The sequence below is a fragment of the Lepeophtheirus salmonis genome, chromosome 7 (assembly GCF_016086655.4).
Source record: "Lepeophtheirus salmonis chromosome 7, UVic_Lsal_1.4, whole genome shotgun sequence".
In the NCBI taxonomy this organism is placed as follows: domain Eukaryota; kingdom Metazoa; phylum Arthropoda; class Copepoda; order Siphonostomatoida; family Caligidae; genus Lepeophtheirus; species Lepeophtheirus salmonis.
In genome coordinates, this window is record NC_052137.2 from 11,002,293 (window position 1) to 11,025,870 (window position 23,578).

The 23,578-nt window shown below is 32.5% G+C and overlaps 3 protein-coding genes across 3 annotated transcripts in view; all 3 read left to right on the top strand.

Moving 5' to 3' along the window:
• Window positions 1-23,578, top strand: part of LOC121121611 (tachykinin-like peptides receptor 86C) — a 105,078-nt gene that overhangs the window by 12,105 nt on the left and 69,395 nt on the right. The gene's annotated exons all lie outside the window — the stretch shown is intronic.
• LOC121121466 (G2/mitotic-specific cyclin-B) lies at window positions 11,323-13,370 on the top strand. Its single transcript, XM_040716402.2, has one exon. The coding sequence runs from the start codon at window positions 11,974-11,976 to the stop codon at window positions 13,147-13,149; it is 1,176 nt and encodes a 391-aa protein (XP_040572336.1). The 5' UTR covers window positions 11,323-11,973; the 3' UTR covers window positions 13,150-13,370.
• Window positions 20,624-22,262, top strand: LOC139906078 (zinc finger MYM-type protein 1-like). Its single transcript, XM_071890235.1, has 2 exons — window positions 20,624-21,726; window positions 21,783-22,262. Exons 1-2 carry the CDS (start codon window positions 20,938-20,940, stop codon window positions 22,107-22,109), a joined length of 1,116 nt encoding a protein of 371 aa, XP_071746336.1. The 5' UTR covers window positions 20,624-20,937; the 3' UTR covers window positions 22,110-22,262.

The window sequence follows — 23,578 nt, forward strand, 5'->3', positions numbered from 1 at the left end:
GAAGCCCTACCAAAAGGGCATAAGTATTTCCCCAAAATCTTTGATATCATTGTAGCTTTCATTGAAATTGGCCTTCTATATATACTGACATCTCGTTTAAATCATGATTGTCTTGAAAACTCCAATGCCGTAGAGGCCATAGATCAATTTCGGATACTCGTAATAAATGGCTGTGAAAAAATAGTTGTTTAGAGTGCTCTCGTCAGATCTGAGAAATACCAATGTTTTGCTTCTATGATTCAACAAATTACAGGTTGTAGTATCATCAATGCACTAATGTATATATACTAATCCTGCATCTCCTTTTAGGTCCTATTTTGAGCGAAGCTGATTCAGAAGGTAACATAAAGTTTTATCAAGACTTTGATGATATAATTTATCCTGAAATCAAAGGGGAGATTGAGGAAGATATAAATAATGATGAAAATACAATAGAACAACCATCTATTGATTTGAATCTTCCTAAATCTGTGAAGATGAAGGATTTATTTATGCTGCTGGATATGTGCCAATTCGTTACATCAAAAATTTCCCACTCTGGGGTGTAATACTTCCAGCATGCAAGTTTCTCCATGTTTATGGCTTAAAACATTGTCAAGAGGGGGACTGCTTCAACCATCAGAATATTTTTGGAATTTTGCAAAAAAATAGAAAAACATTTCATTAAGTTTCATGGAATTTTTTTTGATACCGAACCATATGTGATGGATCGACTCATCACCATAATTGTGGAAAAGTATACTAAGGAAGAATATGAAACTATAAAAAAAATTTATTGACATTGTACATTCATTAGACTAAAGTATATTAATATTGTAAACAAAAGTAGCATAAAAAGAAAAATTGCAAGTAACGTGCGAAAAACTGCTCACTTCATTAGTTAAAAAATAGAGACGGAAATGATATATATATTTTTTTAAGCTCATTATTTAATTTTAAAGAATAAGCTTTTTTAAATGTGAGTCTCTGTGTTCTAGCTAAGTCTAAAAACCTTCAAGCAATTCCTCGGAAATTGGATGTCCAACATTTTTTTCAACCACAACTATAACGTTATTGGGAGCGAAATTATCTTCTTGTGTCAAATCCACAGAGTCAATATGGGAACTGTTTCACTGAGGATTAATCAGTTCTATTTTAATAAAGTATTCGTTTTAAGATACTTAAGTTTAATTAAATCAATACATAACAATGTACATTATGATTTTTTTAAATTCATGATCCCTAGTATATGTAATTATATTGAACTTTATCACAATGACCTATTCTTTAATGCCGGGAGTGACGAAGTAACACGATCTTTTGTGAGACTGAACTCCACACATTCTCCAAGGAGTCTTCATCTAGTATCTTCTATTTGATAAAGAATGCTTATGATAATTTATAGCCATCGTAACAAATGGCAGTCAATACAAATAACTTGTAAGTAATTACAATATATATAGATTGAATATATTGTTCTTGAATTGAATGATACAATTGATGATGACAAGGGTGAAGAGTTAACACAGAATAACTAATAATCCTTCAATTTAATTTTCCTAAATGGATTTGAGTGAAATGCGACAATTTTCTTCGTTCCTCGCTGTAGTCCACCATGGCAAAGTGATCCTCTATAGAAACTGAGACTTAGCTTCATATGCTTCACTACGACGTGGAAGATCCTCAATGGGCTTGAATTTCTTTTAATAAAATGAAGACCTTGTCAAATTGTAGAATCAAGAATGTAGATGGTTTTTTTTTATAGGATGGAAAATGTAAACAAAACACGCAACTACTTATACACTATGACGTCACTATTAAAAGCGAGGTGGAAGTCAAACATCAGTCGTAAACACGTTATGGTATAACCTTCTATTTCTATTAACCTTGGGTACACCCTAGTATTGTATAAAATTATATTGTTTAAGAACGAGACACTAATTTTTCCTTTTTTTGTTTTCATGGATCTTGCTATTATAATCAGCAACAAAGTTTTTGCGAACAAATTAAAAAAAGTAGAGTATGTACGAATAAATAAAAATATGATAGAATAGTTATGGTGGCAACATATCTCATTAAGCCAAGTCATATCTTCAGGAGAAAAAATAAAAAAATATTTATCGACCTTTAAAAACACAGATATTTCGTATCCCACAAAGATATTAAAGAATTGAATATTTTTTCATTTTTAAAGACATACATTAGTAAAAAATATATGTACATTACATCACTAGGCTTGCAGAGTCCAACTCTATTGATGCTGCTAAAAAACTTCTTTATATCCTTCGTCTTCAAATCCATCATCTTCAAATGAAATACTTAAAGTCTCATTCACTAACAGAAACGTCGAACAAGAATCTTTTGGTAGTTTTTTATGAAGAAAATAGGCAGAATTTCCGCTGAGACAGTAAATTATCCCTTCAGATCCAGTACAAAACTGTAGATCCAAAAAAAAAAAAAAAAAAAAAAACAGTCTGAGGGGGTTAAAGATAAGATAAAATTTACTTCCTGAGATATTATCTGTTTTTTTAAAAGATTTTTATCAAATTAATTTCTGATTTTAGTAGCCATGATAAACTCACTTTTTCCTCTCCTCCAAAAATTGACGACTACTGATAAAATAGTTGCCTCCTCCTAACTGTTTATACCATAAAAATCTCCTTTCGATGGGATAAGAGTTTTGTCTAAACTTCGATTAGTTCCATCGACGTCTTATTTGCTGCGTAAAACGTTTCCGGCCTGAGTCCTACACATCATCCTTCTTTCGTTAGCCATTAACATTTTTGTAAACAATAGGAAATACCATTAGAAAATTAATTGAATTTCCATCATCATTAGTGATACTCTTTGAAGAACCAGTATCTTTTGGATATATTAGATACATTAGAGCAAACATTAATCCTAGTATTGTATAAAATTATACTGTATACATATGACTGAGACACTAATTTTTTTGAAGGAGAGCATGAAATAGACTTATTTTTCCTTTTTTTGTTTACATGGATCTTGCTGTTATAATCAGCCACAAAGTTTTTGCGAACAAATTAAAGAAAGTAGAGTATGTACGAATAAATACAAATCTGATAGAATAGTTAGGGTGGCAACATTATGGGGGTGGATACAATTCCAAAACTTTGGCAGTTTTTTTGAAGGATTCATTTGACGGCTTTTAGGTGACATAATGAGAAAGAACATTAATTGTTGATTCATGAAAGAGTCTTAACCATAAGTGCACGTTGGATCTTTCTATAGTAACCTTGTGAGTAAATTCAAACCCAAGACCAAACTCTTTTTCAAAATTTTCCTTAATATGTCCGATTTCTGCTTGGAGAATAGTGTCATCTTTTTCAAAAGATGGATATACCAAACTCGATGTTTACTATAAATAATGTTATAGAAGTTGTTGAAAATGTGAATAGGGTCGAACAGAAAATTGATTTTTTGCGGGCTATTTGCAAAAGGATGTAAAATATACGTGTAGGAATTTCCATTTCCATGTTCGTCCCGATAAAATTTTGTATTAGGCCAGTGGGCATCCACTATAGTTGTATCCTTCTCAAATCCAACCTTTTTTACAATATCAAGCACTTTCATATAGTATTCTTTTATAATAGAAGAGGTGATTTTGGTAATAGGAATAATTGCAGCCAATGATTTTATTCTTAGAGATAATTAATCCATCGTTGATGAGTAACTTCAAACACACTTCTCAGTCTATTTAAATAATGAACAATCGGCAATTGGATCAGGCTTTACTCACAAATAATTTGTAGAGAGGTGTACTTGTATTTTACCACAAAGAATAAACTCCAAGGAGCCTTGTTGGATACCTTTTTTCTTTTGGAGAACACAAATGCAAATCAATCAGTCCAGAGATAAATTCTAGATGGTCATTAGATCTTGATTTTTCTTCTAATAACAATCGTAACCGCGTCTTCGCGATTTTAATATTTGACGAGGGAGATAAAATATGTACATTTTTCAAGAATACAAGTATGTTATGAATTCCCTAAATTTACACATAGTATGTTGTGCATATATGATTTACATCAAACTGGCAGTCCATTTGAAATTATATCAAAAGATAAGTTTTTATATATCCTAATACCGTAACTTAACTCAAGTATAGCAGAATGAGTCGAAATAACAAAGAATATCGCGAAATCTCCCTCATAGATTTATCGATTCTTTTTGATATTTTCAAACATGGATATTTCATCTTGCTTCATCAATGAATTCATCTAGAAAAAAAAGTTGTTTTCTTGTTTGTTCAGCTCTAAAATTAATAACGTATTAAATTCTTAATAAGGTATATTAAATTGCTCATAATGTATTTAAATTACATATCTCCCCTTGTTGATATAGAAGTAGTTCTTTCCGGTGTTGGCAACACAGATAAATATGTAAGATAATTGGGAAAAACAGTAGGGATAATTGGTACTGGATCTTACTTAACCCTTTCGTATGGATGAGACACTGGTGTCCATGTTTTTATTCATTCGTCATTGCATTAATTTTTATGATATTAAAAATATTTTTAAAATATTAGAAAGAATAATAGTAGAACTCTAAAATTTATAAAAAACATTTTATCATAGGAATTGATATTCGTGCTGTATAAGTCTTCAAATTATATCATTTTTGGAATTCGATAAAATAAAATTGTACCTATCATATGCTTTTCATGTATGGATAATTTACAATTTTATTGTTTGTTTAATATACAGGGGTGACCATCAGTTTTAAACTTTCTTAAATTTTATATACTGAGTGATAAATTTATCGTAGATAAAAACATCCCGACTAAATATTTTAGGAAATTTAGTAAATTTTATTATATATTTTTTATATTATTCAATATAACTGCTTCCTCTATCGACTACCTCCCTTAGACGTGATTGAAATACTTCACATGCTGCATACACAATAGATTTAGGAAGTTTCACCCATTCTATCTGAATTGAGGCAAGGACATATTCCAAATTTAAATATTGGCGAGTTTTTACCTTTAACTCGAGATAACCCTACACAAAGTAGTCGAGGGGTTATGATCTGGACTCGAAGGGTACCACATATATATGTCCCAAAAAGGAAATTTGCTTTAAGCCACTCTTGGGATTGAACGCTGGTATGTATTGGAGCTCAATCTTGCTGAAAAGTCACCTTAATCGTTTTAGATTAATTGACTTTAAACCACAGAAGGACACATGCTTCAAAATATATTAAATGTAGTCACCTGTCTTCATACGCAGACCCTCCGGAATAAAAACCAAAGAAACCTTATCTCCTTTACTTGAAATCCCTGCCCAAACCAAAAGGGATCTACTATTAATCCGGTTCGGAATTGTTCTTTAGTTTAAGGATACATCTTTTGATGATGAGGCTAAGATTAAGCCATTTTGACGGTTGAATTTTTGATCCAAGTCCCATTTCTTCTCATTCCACGTACAAAGTTCTAAATACTTCATTGAATCCGTTTCATCCGTGCATCTTCCGTGGGATTCTGACAAAACTTCAGAGAACCCATCCCTATATCCTTATCGATGATTCGATTCATCAAAATTCTTGACACGTTGATCTCCTTAGTCCTTTTTGCCATTGATCTGTTGGGGTTTCTGTATATTTTTAATTTCACTTTCCGGACGTAATTCGGGTTCCGAGCAGACATTTGGCGTCCACTTCTTGGTTTATCATCAGCGTTTCCACCCTCTCGAATCTTTTTAACGTTATATTTAACAGAACTGATAATGATTGAAGGTCTCCCAATCTGATAAAATAGAAGGGATGATTTGCCAGCACGATGAAGGCTCTCAACTGCTTTTTGACAAGAGTATGATTAAATATTATGAAGGCCACAAGAGGGCAACCCAATTGACTAGAACATGGTATGGGCACATTTTGGAGAGTAGGGGCCAAACAGCTATGTAGTATCATGACAGAAGGGCAAACAGCTATCGCTGTTGAGTGATGGTGGAAAACCATTTTATTGAATTTATCATTTAGAGAAAACAAGGATTTAATATAATTTTATTTAAACTATACTTTTATTTTTTACTAAAGGAATTATATTAAAAAAATGGATAATAGGATAAATAGATTTTTATTTAATTTTTTTTATAGCTTGTTATTGCTTATTTTGGGATATTTTTTCTATATCAGGTGAAATATTTGTCGCTGACAGGAGCTAAACTTTTAAAATGGTTATGTCGAGTTGCATACTTCAATTTTATGTTAAAAACTTTCATTAGAGCAATACCCAGAGATTAGGCACCAAGTATATATTTTAATCCTTGATTTCAACACAATTGAATAGGTTTATTTCAAATAAATTTATACTTAATTTATATTTAATGGAAAAAAAATTTAGATGGAAAATCTATAAATATTAAGAATAGGCTCGTTTGCTCCCTTCACTTTACCAAAAATGATTTCCGTAAAACAGGCTTAGGATGTGGCCACCCGTTAAACCGTCGACTATTGAATAGGGATGCCGTACCTTCACAATTTCCTGGTCCGAGTTACTTGTCAAAAAAATATGTAATGAGGAAGGTGACAAAAAAATCAACAGCATCTTCCCGAAGATAATCAGACAACCTTCAAATTAATCATTTGAACAATGAATTTATGGTGTCGGACAATATTGCATCTTTAATTGAATTATAGACAAAAAAAATCTGAATACAATATCCCTTTTGATTTGCTCATTATGTCTGAAGATACCTCAATAACATACTTATTTATTGAAAAACAGAATAAAGGCAGTTTTTTTTGTCCTATCTGATCGAAAAACCCATAAGTATCTAGTTTTTAGGCGCTCCAACGATTAACTTTAGTTTAAATATAGCCTCTGATTTAAACTTTGAAAAATATAAAGAAGGGAAAGTTCAATCCTTCTCTATTATCCGTCATTTATTAGCTTTTAATAGTATTTCTACCTGTTGAGGTTGTGAACGTTTTAGCAATTCTCAAGAGTCTTCCAAAAACTTCAGACTTCAACACACTGGAGAGAATAAAAAAATATACAGGCCATTTTGAATGTTATTGAAGATATTGAAGATAAGACTTCAAAACCAATTAAGTTTTTGATGGAGCAGTCTTTAAATATATTGGCTCCTATAAAAGGACGACACTATTCACTTTTTACGTTGACAGTAGCTTCTACGTGGGAAAATATTTATCATGCATTTTAAAAATACATAGCCCAAGAAGGACTCCTCGCATTACCAACTACGCGTCACATAAAAGATCTGTCGTCATATTTGAACGTGAAAACGGGAACGGAGTCAGAATCGTACAAATATCTACAAACAAGGTTCACATCATTAAAATGGAACGATAAAAAAGTGTCCATTCTCATAGATGAAGTTTATGTACTCCAGCAAATTGAATACTCCAAAGGCAGAATCACGGGTTTGGAAAATATGGAGCCCACAAAAACATTACTGTGCTTCTTCATCAATAGTATTTCTGGCCATTGCAAGGGCATTGCTACTATTATTCTTGTTTCTCAGTTATCCTCCGAGCTAATACAGACATCATTCCACTCAGTTCTTAAGATGGTATGGACGATAGACTTTGACGTCGTCCCAGTTATAACAGATGGACATTTCTCTAACAAAAATTTTTTTGAACAATGTTAAAGAAAGATAAGAATTATATCGAAAATCCATATTCCAATGGGAATAGAATATACGGTTTGTTCGATATGGTTCACATTTTTAAGAATATTTATAACAATTGGCTTTCAGAATTTTTTGAATGTCCAATGTTTAATGGAGATGCAATGTCAGCGAATTTTAATCACATCCGTGAGTTATATGAAAAAGAAAGACTCCTACCGGTCGGATATACTCACAAATTAACGGATAAGGTCATTCATCCAAGGACTGTTGAGCGAACTAGTGTTAAAATAGCTGATAGTTGTTTCCATGACTCAACAATATCCGGACTAAGAACATTTGCAGGGACTAACCCAATAGGAGATGAAACTTCTAACTTTTTATCCCTAATGAAAGAAATCTGGTGTAGGATAAATGTAAAAAATGTGTTTGAAGCTGACTGCCTAAGGGATCACCGAAGGACTGCAGTAATCTCTAACGAATGTGACACTCTACTTTTGTTAGAAAAATTTTATAAATGGATTTACGATTGGGAATACTCAGGAAAGTGCGGCTTGAGCAAGGAGATATTTTTTACATTGAGGTTTTCAATTAGGAGTATAATTGAGCTCTCTATTTATTTATTAGAAGGTAAAGGACTGGATTATGTTCTATTACGTAAAATTAATTCTGATCCTATCAATGCTCGTTTTTCTAAATATCGGCAACTTGGAGGATCTAATTACTACATCTCCATTAAACAACTGCTAGAAGCCGAGAAAAAAATTAGATTTTTAAGTCTATTCTCACATTCAAAAATGGCTGAAGTTGATAAATTCTTCGATTAAGCCAGATGACTTAGATACATTTGAACGAATAGTCGATAAAGCTCTACCCATTCTAAAGGTAAGCACAGAAGTAAATGGTCTTAAAGGAGTTGTTTATTATATATTTGTATATGCGGAAAAATCCATTATCAAGCTGATTATATGTGAGGACTCTCCTAATCTTTTCAAAGTCAGCGATTTACCTTCACTTTTTGATCTTCCATATGATGAAAGCCAAATGAAAGGGCTTAAGGATTTAAAGGAAGAGTTAATAAATATGGCGAATAGAGATGAATTCAGAATTATTAAAAGATGTCCTTGCACGAACAAAAAGGAGCGCGCGTACAGTGAATTGTTTCTCCTAATTCAAATGAGTAGGTTATGTGATTTTGAAATGTTCCGTATACATTTAAAGAACAATATTTTAGATATTTATTGTTCATACTCTTAATAATTGGATATTGAGCTTTTCAGTACACTGAGAACTCATTAGACCCCTCTTTGCTTCATCAAAAATATTTTAAATAGTAATAATTCTGGAAAACTATACAATTTCTTATATCGGTAAATTTTATCCTCCTCAGCATGATAAATCTTTGTTTTTTTGTGTTGTCCCTAATCAAACATCACGGAAAAGTGAGGGAATGGTCTTAATTTTTTTTAATCACATACATAGATAGTAGCGGCTATCAAGGAACAGTGAGGCTTGAGGGAGAACTTACGCATAGATATTGAAATTATGTCTATAAAAAAAATCTATTTCATAGCCAATTTATAAATTTTCCTTCACATATCTCCACCAAGATACTTTTTTATAAATTAAGATTATCGAAAATTTATATCAAAAAATGTCATTTTTAACAAAATTCCAAATACTTTGGTCTGTTAGTATTTAAAACCAAGAGTAGCAGGCAGCTTAAATCCTACATTAAATATAAAAGGGCAAAAAACAAAGTACATTCATCTCGATCTAACAAACTTTTAATAGTATAAAACGAATAATATTTACACGTATTCAATGCTGCAACTTTCAAGTGACCTTATTTATATTTTGTTTTATTAATTTTTTTAATATATACTAATAATATGTTAAAATAACTCATTTTTAACAAAGAATATTTATGTTTCTAGCCTTCAATAATATCATTACAAGTTTTAAAATGTTCTTATTCAAAATTTCCATGGAAAGTTTCCATGTTTGAAAATTCCGGAAATTTTACATTGCCTATTAATAATGAGGCATGAAAAACATCATTATCATCGCCACTACTAGTGTATTTTAATATACTTTATTATTCATCTTAATGAATAACAAAAGCTTGAGTTACGAAGATGAGACCATTAGACATATGTTTAATTAATAAATTAAAATGTAACTGAAACTATCAAGCAAACAAGTATATAAAGAAATATTTTTATTTTTACTATGATTTATTTTAACAATAATAATTAAATATTTTATAAATATGAGACGCCAACTATTTATTCAAATATATATTCGGACAATTTTTTTATTAACCTTTAGGGCAGCTAGATTGTTGTCTGATCTGTATTTCTTTAGGAACCTCAATACCCTCATCTTTTTTTAAAAGAGTTTTACAATTTAGGCATTTGTTCTGCAACAAAAGTGAAGTATTTCCGTGAACAGTTAAAAACAATGTTCCTAATTTCTTCTAAATCCGACAAATTTAAGAAATTACCCTCTTTCCACAAATAAAGGCACAAAATTAGGATTGACGTTTCTTTTTTAGTAATTGCATCTCTATTATTTGTTTATGTCACTTTGTCTTGCAACAATTTGATTTTTTTAACTTCCATATTTCTATATCTTATGAGAGATTAAATTTGCTAGGATATTTTAATTTTTTTATAATTCTCACTCTGTATTCTTGGATTTTAAATAGTCCCCGGCACAGTGATCAGAGTATAATACTGAATGAGTAAAGTCCTATTGACGGACAGTTTATGTTAATTTATCCCGAATTCTATTATTATTACACAAGAAAACGAAACTTGAAATTGAATGGGTGTTATAGTTCGATCTAAGCTTTACCTGGATCTCTAGTAAACCTATTGAAATTACGTTCCAATGAAGAACCTTTTATAAATAGAGTAACTGTAAGCAGCACAATATTTAAGTACTGCAGTGAAACTTCAGTCTAAAACAATCTCATATGAACAAATACAAAATTGAAAATAGGAACTTCAATGATTGGCGATATGCGATTACAACTGGGGAAATTACCATATATTCACATCATGAGTATTTTTTGATAGAGATAAAGAACATATTTTTAGCATTTTTTTTATGATATTTTCCCGCTCTTCTTAATGTGACGTCATTGAATTTATTTACTATTTTCATCTGGATCGGATGATGATTTCCTCCGACCAACCTTTTCCAGCTAGCAAACGTCCAAATTCATGGACTGGCACTCTTATGAGGAGAGCCAGTATATAATATTAATGACGTTTATATTCAGGTAAATACCATGAAAAGAATTCTTTGTTCATCTCTCCAGCCAGGAAAGTAGATGAATGTACTTTTTGTCTTCCTGTTTAAATCTCAAGCGGGAACGTAGAGTTTTTGTTATTATATAAAACATCAGTTGGAAATACATCCTTTATTTTTTAACATAATTTCTTATATATATATACCTCAATCTGTCGATCAAAATTATGATCGTTTTGAGTCTAGGGCTCTGGCAGATTTGATGATATCAATAAATATGACTCATAATTTCTAAAATCCATTATCAAAAAATCATAACTCTAAGTATATCATATTGCAATTACAGAATTTAAAATGCTATGACGTACGGAGTCATCTAATTAATATACGAATAATGCAGTGTACATCTTGTAAAAAAATGTTGAGTAGCAAGAAAATGCTATAATTTTAATCAATCAAAATGAAATGATAGGAGCAATCAATAGTGGGTAATTTTATATGAATGATGTCGTAAGTAGTAGAAATTGTAACTTGTATATATTTTTTACATTATACTTAGAATATTATATACATATTATAAATTTTAATCTATGGTTAATAATATATGCAAGATATACACGCCTTCCTCCCTTCTACACTTTTAAGCACCGAAGTGACGTCATACTTATTTAAGACAAAAATAGCTATGAATTTAATATATAGCCATAAATAAGGTAACTATTATGAACCATTTCACTATTGTACTCATTATTCCATTTCAGAAAGATTAAAAGTTAGAAAAATGGTAATTACTGGGCAATTAATATTGTTTTAAAGATACATAAATTGCTGTAAAAATATTTTATTTCTTATTAATCTATAATAAAAGCTTCTATAATAAAAATAGCGAATAGAAACTTGTAAAACTAATGCGGAAAATTATTGGACGAATAGAGGAGAGGAAGGAAGTTGAGCTAGATTTTTTAGTGACAAAGAGAGAGCGGAGTTGGTCACACGCCTAACGACTTTTTTTGTACTGGATTTAAAATTATCGCTTCGTTTAAACTGGTCTGTCTCATCCCCGGGAAAGGACCTCTCCTCAAAGTTTTAGTGAAATCAGTTCTTTCTTAAGCACATCATGGCCACTCAGAGGAGCTTGCGGTCTAATGTGGATAATTTAGATGGAGTTCGAGGCGGAAAGAATATTTTGGGGCCCTCTAAGGAAGGGAGTCGTAATGTTCTGGGGAATATTGGGAACATGGTTCCCAACACGCGGAGCCGTGCGACTTCTTTGAAGGGGGATAATTATGCCATCACAAAGCCAGAGAGGGCATTGCATCGGCAGAAGGCTACCTCTTCCTTGGATATATTGAAGCCAGTGCCCATGGAAACAAATTTGGTGATTCCTGAGGCAGAAGTACCCGTTTTTACAGCATATTCTGCTTTGGCTGTAGATGACATTGACAAAGATGACGTAAACGATCCTCAAATGGTAACGGAGCATGTGAATGATGTGTACATGTACTTGAGACAGTTGGAACGGTCTCAAGATATCCGGCAAAACTATCTGCAAGGAAGCAGCATCACGCCTAAGATGCGAAGTGTACTCATCGATTGGCTCGTGGACGTGCATCAGCAGTTCAGTCTCCTCCAGGAAACTCTGTATCTCACCGTGTGCATCATTGATCGCTACTTGCAGGAAGAGGGTGGAAACACGCAGAAGAAGATCCTTCAACTCATCGGAGTGTCTGCTATGTTCATTGCCTCAAAGTACGAGGAAATGTACTCCCCTGAAATACGCGACTTTGTCTTCATCACGGATAACACATACACGGAGCACCAAATCAGAACCATGGAAATCAAAATGCTTAAGACTCTCAATTTTGAGCTTGGAAGACCCCTTCCCCTTCACTTCCTACGCCGTAATAGTAAAGCTGGTTTTGTGAACGCAAAAATACATTCTTTGGCTAAGTTCATTATGGAGCTTAGTATCGTGGAGTATAAGATGGCTCACATATATCCTTCCATGTTGGCAGCAGCTGCTCTAGCTTACTCGATTCGAGTATTTGATGAAGATGAAGATTCATATTTAGAAGACCTATGGACTCCAACTTTAGTTCATTACTCAAGCTACACTCTTGAAGAAATCCTTCCTTTTGTTAAGGAACTGGCTAAGCTTGTACAAAAAGTTGTTAACTCTCCCCAGGATGCAAAATTGATGCAAGTAAGGAAAAAATACACAAGTAGAAAATTAATGTCAATCGCTCAAAATCCACATCTTAAATCTTCGGTTGCTGTCAAGCTCGCCGAATAAAGATTTGGTTTAATGACTGGATCCATTTGCTTTATCCTAGAATGTAAAAAGATGTAAATAAATAAATTTAATTACGTACTGGATGAAACATATATCTTTGATTTTACGATACATGTTATTCAAGATGTAGTTTTTCATCTGTTAAATAAACAGAGTATCAATGATTTTTAATGTTTTTCTCTTTTATGTCTTAGTTTGAATAAATTTGTTTTAATCCATAAGTCTGATATGAATTATTTTAGCGTTTTGGTTTTTCCTCAAGAAGTTCTAAGGCTTAGTACTTAACTTCTTGGTAGATCAACAATAGCTCGAAAAGTTAAATCTATCTTTATCATTAGGATCTTATCGTATTTACTGTGTATTATAATTATTATTTAAACTTGTCTAATAGAAGTTTGCTTATTTGTTACGACGGTCCTTGTAGATGTTCCTCTGAATATATGAATCAATTGATATGAAATACAAATATTTTTTGAATATTTTAAACTCCTTGAAACAAGTTCATCCGGTGGAAAATTCATACCCAACAATACATAGATTTGGAATATATCTAAATGAAAAAAATCGACTATGATGTGTTTTATTCTACCTTTTAATACAAAAGGTTTAACCATTTAATAATATACTCATTATAATATTTTAAAATTCGATTAAATTTTACTGGGCCCACACTAAACATTTTGAAATGAGAATATTATAGTATATGGCTATGGCAAGCAAAGCTAAACATTCATTTTTGCTTTTTTCAAGAATTATGTGTTTAATATTATTATAGTTGTTAACTTTGATTTCCTCGAAAATATGTTGTTTTAATTTTAGTTAATAAGAAATATATGGTTACTAATCTAGAAATATTGCTTAAATGGCTTATGGGAGCCAAGAGAAAGAAATAGCTTCACTTCACTAGGATTCAAATCTTATGAATAAGTGAGTCAAAAGTAATTTAAATCATATAAATATATTTCCCGTTTATACTTTTTTGCACAGTACATAAGACATAAAATAGTATTATTTGTTTTCAAGGTTGATGATAAAATACTAGAATTTCGTTTTTTGATGGACAAAGTGTCCAAAATAAACAAATCAAATGATAATCTTCACAGCTACTCATTTTTTCTCACTATTACATTAGCTTTTCTTGCATAATCATATCCCTCCATAAAGTATTTTGAAAATGTTATTCTAATTTAGCAATACCAGTAAAGTATGAGCTTAGTCTTACACCTCTTTCTGCACAGTCATTAATGACGTTAATGGAATTTATCTTTGATTTGGAAGACATATTAGACGACAAGTTTATCCACTCTGTGACTTTTTTTGGTCAGGAAATTAGCCTCTAAGGCCAGCAGTGTAAAGATGAGGCAGGAGTTGCATGCACTAAATCTGCAAGTGTCGAAGACTGTGTTATAACAATTAAAAAACGTGGTTTCCCAAAACTTGTACCAAAGCGATATGTATGTATACCAACGAGTTCATATTCATGAGCTTCTTAGCCATATTGTATCGCTCACCTAATTGAGTAAAATCACTGATGAGCGCAAGTGGTACCATTTCTGTGTTTACAAGATAGAACAGATATGAAAATCTTAGACACAGTTGGATTGATTACCTTATATTGCTTGGATTTTACACAAATCATTATACAGAGTATCCAAGGCTTTTTCCCCACCATAAACTGTAGATAAAACATACAAAAATGACAAAGGCAAGTAACTTCCTACTTTGATATTTGGTAAAAATGGTTCTAGGTGAGGAAGATAAGATATTGTTTTGTAAAAGAACAATTTTGATTGAAAACAGCAATTTCAAACATCTAGCGGACCTTGCATACTGCACCAGGACGCTTGAGGCAAAAATCCTTGTTGCTGAGGGCATTTAAATACAACACGCATAGCTCAGAGAAATTCTTGTAATCATCACGCTAATGTTGTGTAGAGACTTTTGACAAACTGAAGTGCTTCATATGTCTATTCTTGTACCACAGTTAAAAATTTCATCAATTAACATACATGAAAGAGTGTCAGGTTTTCTTTGCTGAGGCAGCTCACACTTTCAAAAATGTATAGAAATATTTTGAAGGCGGATACCTCTGATGATTTTGACATTTTTATTTCAGATCTTGGAATATCCGTGTCAAAAGTACCCATAAGATTTGAATCCCACTGAAGTGAAGCAATTTCTTACTCTTGGCTCCCTTAAGCCATTTAAACAATATTTCTAGATTATTAACCATATATTTCTTACTAGCTAAAATTAAAACAACATATTCTCGAGGAAGTCAAAGTTAACAACAATAATAATATAAAACACAGAATTCTTGAAAAAAGAAAAAAGGAATATTTAGCTTTGCTTTCCATAGTGATATAAATATTCTCCTTTCAAAATGCGTAATGTGGACCCGATATAATTTATTCGAATTTAAAAATATTTCATATGTTGTGTTTATCATAGGTAGAGCATTTTTATCATAGCGCTAAGGCAATTTTTAGATCTGATGTACAATAATGTAGAGGGTTCTTCTCTTTATGGCAATAACTTATTTTCTCCCTTCAAAATCAGGCACCTGATATAAGCAAATGTCTTAATTCAATAATATCATAAGTTTCGCTCCCGCCTTCTCCTCAAGCTCTTACAAAAAAAAAAAAACTCTAACTATATTATATCACTAGCGGTTGTACCTAGCATTTCCCAGAGTTATTAGGTGTCGACAATCATCCAAATTTTGCTTTGATATTATAGAAGATAACACACTAACAAATCCTTGATGTTACACTCTGTTTTTCATGTGCAGACTCACATGTAGTGTTCTGTCGGTCCTTATTTATTCCTTCCGATCCTTCAAATTTATCATACAAATATCGATGGTTTATTAAGAAAAATAAAATGTATGAAATAAGTATTAAGATTATTGTACATATCTCGCAAAAAATATTATTTTTTTCATTGTAATACGAATATATTATATTTTTACTAAGTTATATAATTTATTCTATTATTTAATGGAATAATTAGAAATAGGAAAAACACCCTCATTGACGTCATAAGGGATCGATTCTACCTTCTGTAAGGACCGAAAAATGGGACTGAACTGAACCATTGTCCTAAATAGGACCAGCACAACACTACTCACATGTAGATTAACATGCAATAGCAAGATACTGTATTATAAAGGTGTGTCGCTTAAGACTTCTATAATTTGACAGAAGTAAGCATCCCATTTTAATGGCGTCACATGTGTGTGGAAAACGCTAGTCCTTACTTTTATTTTGGTCTAAGATTACAAGGAATCTAACTCAAAATGTAAGACAACAAAAAAAAAAAAAAAACGGAGAACACATAAATAAGGAATGTAAATTTTGAAGAATATCATTGACACTTTATTATTTTTCAGTCAATAATAAAACAATCGTATTTTTATATTACTAAATTTTAACTATTGTTTTCAGTAAAACAACTTATAATTATCTAGTATAGAAAACACTTAATAATTTATTTATTCGTGTTGAGATCCTAGATCTTTTTCAGAGTAATATTCCAATATGGGGAAAAACAATCTGGCTGTTTAGATAAGGACTCCATAAGTTTGGGTATTTCAATGATATTCAAATATTTCAACATAAGTCTACAGAAGTTAAAAGGTTTGTTATATTTTTTTGTAAAACAAATAATTACTTAACAGTTCCGAATAACTATTTATATGTAATAGCAGAGTAGAATATGATTTGCAGACCAAAATATCGAGAAAAGAGAAGCACATTATCTTTAGTAAGTCTAGAATCATGTTCCACAGATTTCTTTTATAGTTTTCTTTGAGTAGGAGACGAAGCATAGTTGACTTTCAATAATTTCAAAGAAGGAACTGTGGGTGGAGGATGATAACTCTGCCTGCTCCTCACTGGGTATCACAGTCAATTATTCTTTCGTTTTATGGAATTCCTTAGTTCTTATATGTAGAAGTATACGATGATTCCGTGGGAGATCTGAAGGAATTTATGTAAAGGGACAATTATTAACGAGATCAGAAGTCACAAGTCACCTTGATATGAAGAGTTACCTGCACAATGAACAATCTTTCCATTAAAGGAGATGAGACCAACCGAGTGAAACACTTGTTCATTGGATCTCGCCTTAAGAGTCGATATCCCTTGACCAGACCATTACATTGAAGAGAGATATATCATCCACCACTTTGATAAATTCTCAATTCACGTTGTTATATGAATATTATTGTTTTAATTTTTGAGTAAATATGTGACATCACTCAGCTCAGCCAATCAGAATGCAGACGCTAACTAACACACCTACATTATCCACTACCTTGCGCAGTACTCTTCTCAAGAATAAAAAAAGAATAACATATTAATAATTTTTTTAACAAGATTTGATGAGCCAGGGAGTACTTTAGCTTGTCGTTGAACCTTCCCTAAAATCACAATGTTTAAAAAAAATTATTTAAGCTATCTTATATAGTTTTAAAACAAAATTTTATGTTCATAGAATGACAAACATAGGTCAATGGATAACACTTGGACACTTGGGATAATTATTCTCTTGAACTCAATGTGTGTAGGTTTGCGTCTCGATAGTTCCTAAAGAAGGAAATATATGTACGTTTAATATTATTTATTTAGACTGCAAAGAAGATTCCTCGGTCAGATAGAGTAAATGTAATACTATAACGTTTGTATACTCATCGACGCTAAATAACTTTGGGCATTGCCGGTTACTACCGCTTGTCAACAAATGAATCAATGCAAAAATCTCCTATGAATATGAATCAGATACTTTATTTCTATATATATGAAATTTATTCCATTTTCAGTTATTTGCGCAAATTTAGTTCTTCCAAAAAACTGTATCTGCTACGCATATTTTGCCGCCCTCTATTCATCATGTTATTAGGATTTGGTTAGAAATTATATTTCATAAATTTCACATCTTTCCCAGGGTACATATTATTATCCATGGTAGTTCCAATATGTATTGTACGTAGGTACAAGCTCCTCTTTGAATACAAAGCTGTTGTGTTTTTTAAATCCTCTGAATACCAAAGTTTTAATGCGCTTACACAAAGAGTATTGACTATTTTTCAAACATATGGATGTGTGTATTAGACTAGTATTGTCCTGTATAATATGAATTAAAAAGTTATTTAACAATACATTATATTTACATTGCACATATGAAATAATACATATTTTACACCCTGTTTCCTACAACTATATTTGACGGTAGTTCAACTAAGTCAAATACTTATTTTTAATCTTTTGGTTTGAATGGTTACACCGTAGCACTTCGTTCCCTTAATTGTACCACACATTATTTCTTTTTCTAAAAAAACAACAGAAAATAGACCCAAAATTATTCCACTAACACACTGTATTTGGCTGTCAATTTTTCTTCTTCGCTTCCTCTTCATTATTTTTAATATTAATTGGTTATATTCTATTGTGACGTGACCACCGACCTATATAATAACTGGATACTCAATAGGTAAAGAAAAGGGGAGTCCACCGACAGCTGTCGGCAGCCATGTTGATAGCTATAATTTGTAAATGAAGATATATAGGAGACTTATACAATCAAAATTTTTATAAAGGTTGAAGAACATTATCAATATTCCTAGTTTAATAAATCAACATTATATTCCTCCCTATTCAATTTTTAATCCGTTGTTACTCTTTTTTTTATATAAGTTATTTTTATATCTTTTTTGAATATTATCATTTACTTCAGAAACTAGTTGTTTTTTCATGCACTTGAAAATTTGACCGAAATACAAAATGATGCTCTTCATCACATTCAACGTAAAGAATTTCTAACAAATATAGGTCTTCTGCCATTAGTTTTTAAATATTATAATTAGCGAAACTATTCTATTGGATTTTTTGAAGAAGATATAATTTTTATAATTCATGAAAATATTGAATAGTAAAGCCTAATCACAAAGAAAAGTAAGCACGATACTGAATTTTTTAAGACTTCGATGCCTTGTAACTACTACGGCATTCTTGAACGAAGTAAAGACACTTATGAATAAATCTTCAACCAATGAGAGTAGTCAACAAAAATCTCACGTTTTTACTAAATATCTACATATTTGGAAGTATATAAGTGTAAATCGTAGTAAATTAATCAATTACCAAATATATTATAAGGTTAAACAATTAAGACAAAATAAACATATAAACTTAAATCAATGAAGCACATAAATAAATACATATTTGCATTACACCCTTATTTACAATTTATAAATAAGAAAATAATTTTAATTGTTAATGTCATATTAATATGGTTTATCAAGGAACATAATCTATTATTTAGTGTCAATAAATACTGAAATAATCGTTCTTATATACAGTTTTGTTAGATCGTAAGCATTTAGTGTAATCCTTAATTTATTTATTGAATATTGATGTGGAGATCCTAAATCCTCACGATCGAATGATATTTAAATATAATGACAAGTGATTTATTAATTCAGAAAATGACTTCCGACTCACTAAATTTAAAAATTTGTTAAATAAAATTCATATTTTCCAATATAACTCTACTAAAGTTATAAGATAACCGATAATTTATTAACATATTTATCACGTAAGAGTTCCCATGAACTATTTATGCATATACATATGCAGGGCCGTACGTCAGTATTGCGCTTTGTCCGCTTCAGCGGACCAAAAAAAAAAAAAAAACCTTACTCAACCGTCCACCAATCATATAGGTATGTAAATATAGATGAATTAAGTCATAATTAATTATTAAAATCTATTATATATATGTAACTTATGACCAACTCATAATTGTACTGAGTCATTATAATAAAATTACATATGAATATGGCTAGAGTATGACGAGTTCGAAAAGTCAGCCAAGTGTTTCGCCTGTTCCAAATTTTCCATTTCCAACCTTGGGAAATTTGAGTTCAAAACACGGAAAAACAGTTCCTCGTTGAAAGTTCATTCTAACAACAAAAAACACAAACTGTCGATGGAAAAGTGGATCAATTTCCTCACATCAAAGAGAAAGAATACCTCGGTTCTCGGCAATGTGCAGTCTCAACATGCTGAGGAAGTCGTGAAGTGGCGAGCTTATTTGAGGTATCTTTTCCAAACTGTTGGGTTCCTCGCAAAGCAAGGATTGGCTTTTAGGGGCGATTCCGAAACAAGAGAAAAGTTGACGGAATCTAATGAAAACAATCGAGGAAACTTCTTGGAGCTTTTGTCCCTGCGTTCACACGACAATCATATTCTCAAAGATAAACTGGAGGCCGAAGTCAAAAAATTTGGTTCAGCTGGGGCAGGTTTTGCCAAATGGACTTCACCTGACATCCAAAATGAGCTGATAGAGATTATAGCATCCAAAGTGACGGAAAATATAATTGAAGATGTCAAGACTTGTGCCGGCGATGATGACTACTGGTTCTCTGTGATTGTTGATGAGACATCAGATATGTCAAACACGGAGTAGTTTAGTCTGTCACTGGGATATCTGACGAGTGAAGGCATCAAGAAAGAGAGCTTCCTCAAGTTTGTAAAAGTTACCCAGACTGACGGCAAATATTTGTTTGAGAAGCTTCACGAGGCTGTCAAGGATCTTGGCCTTAACCCTGCCCGCACTGTCTCCCTGGCCGCGGACGGTGCCTCCAACATATCCGGCATCAAGAAGGATCTTGCCGCCAGGTGGAAGGAAGCATCCCCACTGTGTGTCTACACCCACTGCTACGCCCATGTCCTCAATCTTGTAGTCAAGGATCTTCTCTCAGATATAACCCTGTTGAGAAATACAATGGGGACAGTACAAATTTTATACAACTTCATTGAAGGGTCACCAAAGAGGTCAGCAATCTACAAGTCGGGGAAGATAACAAGTAAAGATGAGGAGCATGCCAAGGTGATGACCCTGAAGAACCAGTCTGCTACCCGCTGGAGTCTCCGCTACGATGCTGTACACGATGTATCTCTAGGGATGGTCAGAATCATGAAGACCCTCATAATAATGAGAAAAGATAAAGATACATTGTCTAGTTCAACAGCAACTTCTCTGCTCAACAGCATCTTTAGTCATGAATTTGTTTTCGGCATTGAACTGTTGAAGACACTCCTCAGACACACATATAGCTTGTCAGATGAACTTCAAGGCAGAAAGGTTGACCTAACAAAGGCCCGGAAACACGTCAACCTAGTGATTAGGACTCTTGAAGATCTTAAGAATGAGAAAATCTTTGAATCAATCTGGAAACTTGCTGAGTTGAAGTCGTCTGAGATGAAATCAGTATTTGACCAGGAGGACTCAATTGATTTGGAATTCAAGGAGGCGAAGATTCCAAGGAGAATAAAGTGGAAAGGAACAACTGAATCCTACTTCTGTGAAACACATTTCGATGTTGCAATCAATAAGATTGTATTAGAGCTTGAGAGCAGATTTGCCACTGACGATACAAACATCACAATGGATCTCATCGCAATCGTCAATGACAGTGAAGTGGAGACCTGTGTCATTGAGCGTGTCGCCAAGCACTACAGACTTGAACTCGAGCAGCTCCAGTCAGACCATGCAATCTTCCAGCAATTCAAGGTTAATATTATAATGTTTCATTTTGCATTATATGTTTAAAATTTATGTTTCTCTAGGCAGATATTGACACAGAAGACATGGTTTCGTCACAAATTGCTGCGGAGTTAATAAGCTCGGGAGTGCTCCGCCTGATGCCGGAACTGTACAAGGTGATCGTTATCCTGGCCTCAATGCCCATCAGCAGCTGTGAGGCGGAGCGGTCATTCTCCTGTCTCAGAAGGCTCAAGAACCACATGAGGACCACCATGGACCAAGAGAGGCTCTCCTCCCTCACCCTCTTGAACATGGACAGGGTGATGGTGGACAAGGTGCTCCATGAAGACATGGACAGTTTGATTGACACCTTTGCGTCAAGGAAAGAGAGGAAAAACTTCTTCTTCTAATCATGATAAAGAACACATGCATTTTTTTCTTCATTTTTTTCAAACACATCACCACGTATACATGCGAGTTAAGAACATCAAGACTTGTGAACATAATTTATTTTCTGTCGATGTAACCGTTTCATGGTATATTATAATCTCGTTCATTATCTTCATCCGTTATTATTTAAAAAATATTTAATGAGGTTTAAATTGTTTGACTTAATTGTATAGTTCAAAAATTTTCTCTCATTCTTGCACCGTGCATTTTATACTCCATTATACTCCTTCCTTCATGAATAGGTCGGCATTGACTTTCCGTCTAGAGTTTTTCATTTTATTTTTCCCAATGTTTGCCTGAAGAAAATAATGGTCAGACAGTCCATTGGACGATATTCTTGCAAGATTTAATCTATGCTGTAGCATTTGCCCTATTTAAATATCCCACGTTCACCACTGAAAATCAACCGTTCACCCTTGTAAAGCGGACCGAAAAATCTTCCTGACATACGGCACTGTACATATGTAGGTAATAGGAGAGTTGAATATGTTTTGCAGCTATGCTGATAAAAAAATCTGGAGAAGAGGACCAAAGAAGATATAAATTCATGCTTTTTCCAATGACAAAAGAGACTCACAAGTAATAACCGAATCGGAAGTGAGAATGAAGTGTCTAGTAATAATACAGCCTCATTAATGGATTCAGTGTCATAGATATAAGATGTTTGTTTGTTATGTACATCAATGACATTAAAGGATTCAAATCAGTGAAAGAGTTTTCTACGAATATTAGGAGACGAAATAGATTAGACATTGGAAGGAGTTTCAATGGAAGAGAAGCAGATGAAGGATAATAAGTATCTTTGTTCCTCACTGAACATTTTCATTCCAGTATTACTCTTCTTGATTAAACATATCCTCAGTTATTTTAGAAGTATACAACGATTCCATACAAGATATAGAGAGACGGATGGATATTTGAAGCAATGGATAATAAAGTAAAAAATTAATTTACTTATACGACTTATATAGCATATGAAAAATAACAATCGGGCAATTTATCATACGCACTTTTTTAATTGAATTAAAATATGCAATCCCATATATCAATATAGTATTTATTAAGTATTATGTTTCGGCCAAATGTCCCAAATAATCATTCGGCAAAATGTACGTTTGGTAAATTGCTTTTCGGTAAAATGTTCTTTTTCAAATTTTCCTTCGGCCAAAATATTTCCATCCAATTGTCCTACAACCTTATAACCAAGATGGCACCAACAGCAGAAGGGTACCTCACTTTTTTCTCCTTTTTATTTTATAGGTTGCGCATCCACTTATTATATAGGTCGGTGGACGTGACCGACAGAAAGAGAGTGAACGGCATGGATGAGACTTAAGAGTATGTGTAACGATTTATTTAAATAGTTAAACTACCTGACAGTGACTCGCATGTCAGGATATTTATAGGTAGAAAATACAAAATACAAACT

Excerpts from the sequence above, each read along its gene's own strand:
- LOC139906078 (XM_071890235.1), top strand. The coding sequence starts at position 20,938 with ATGGGGACAGTACAAATTTTATACAACTTCATTGAAGGGTCACCAAAG. Across the intron at positions 21,727-21,782 it reads CAATCTTCCAGCAATTCAAG|GCAGATATTGACACAGAAGA; the intron begins GTTAATATTATA and ends ATGTTTCTCTAG.
- LOC121121466 (XM_040716402.2), top strand. The coding sequence starts at position 11,974 with ATGGCCACTCAGAGGAGCTTGCGGTCTAATGTGGATAATTTAGATGGA.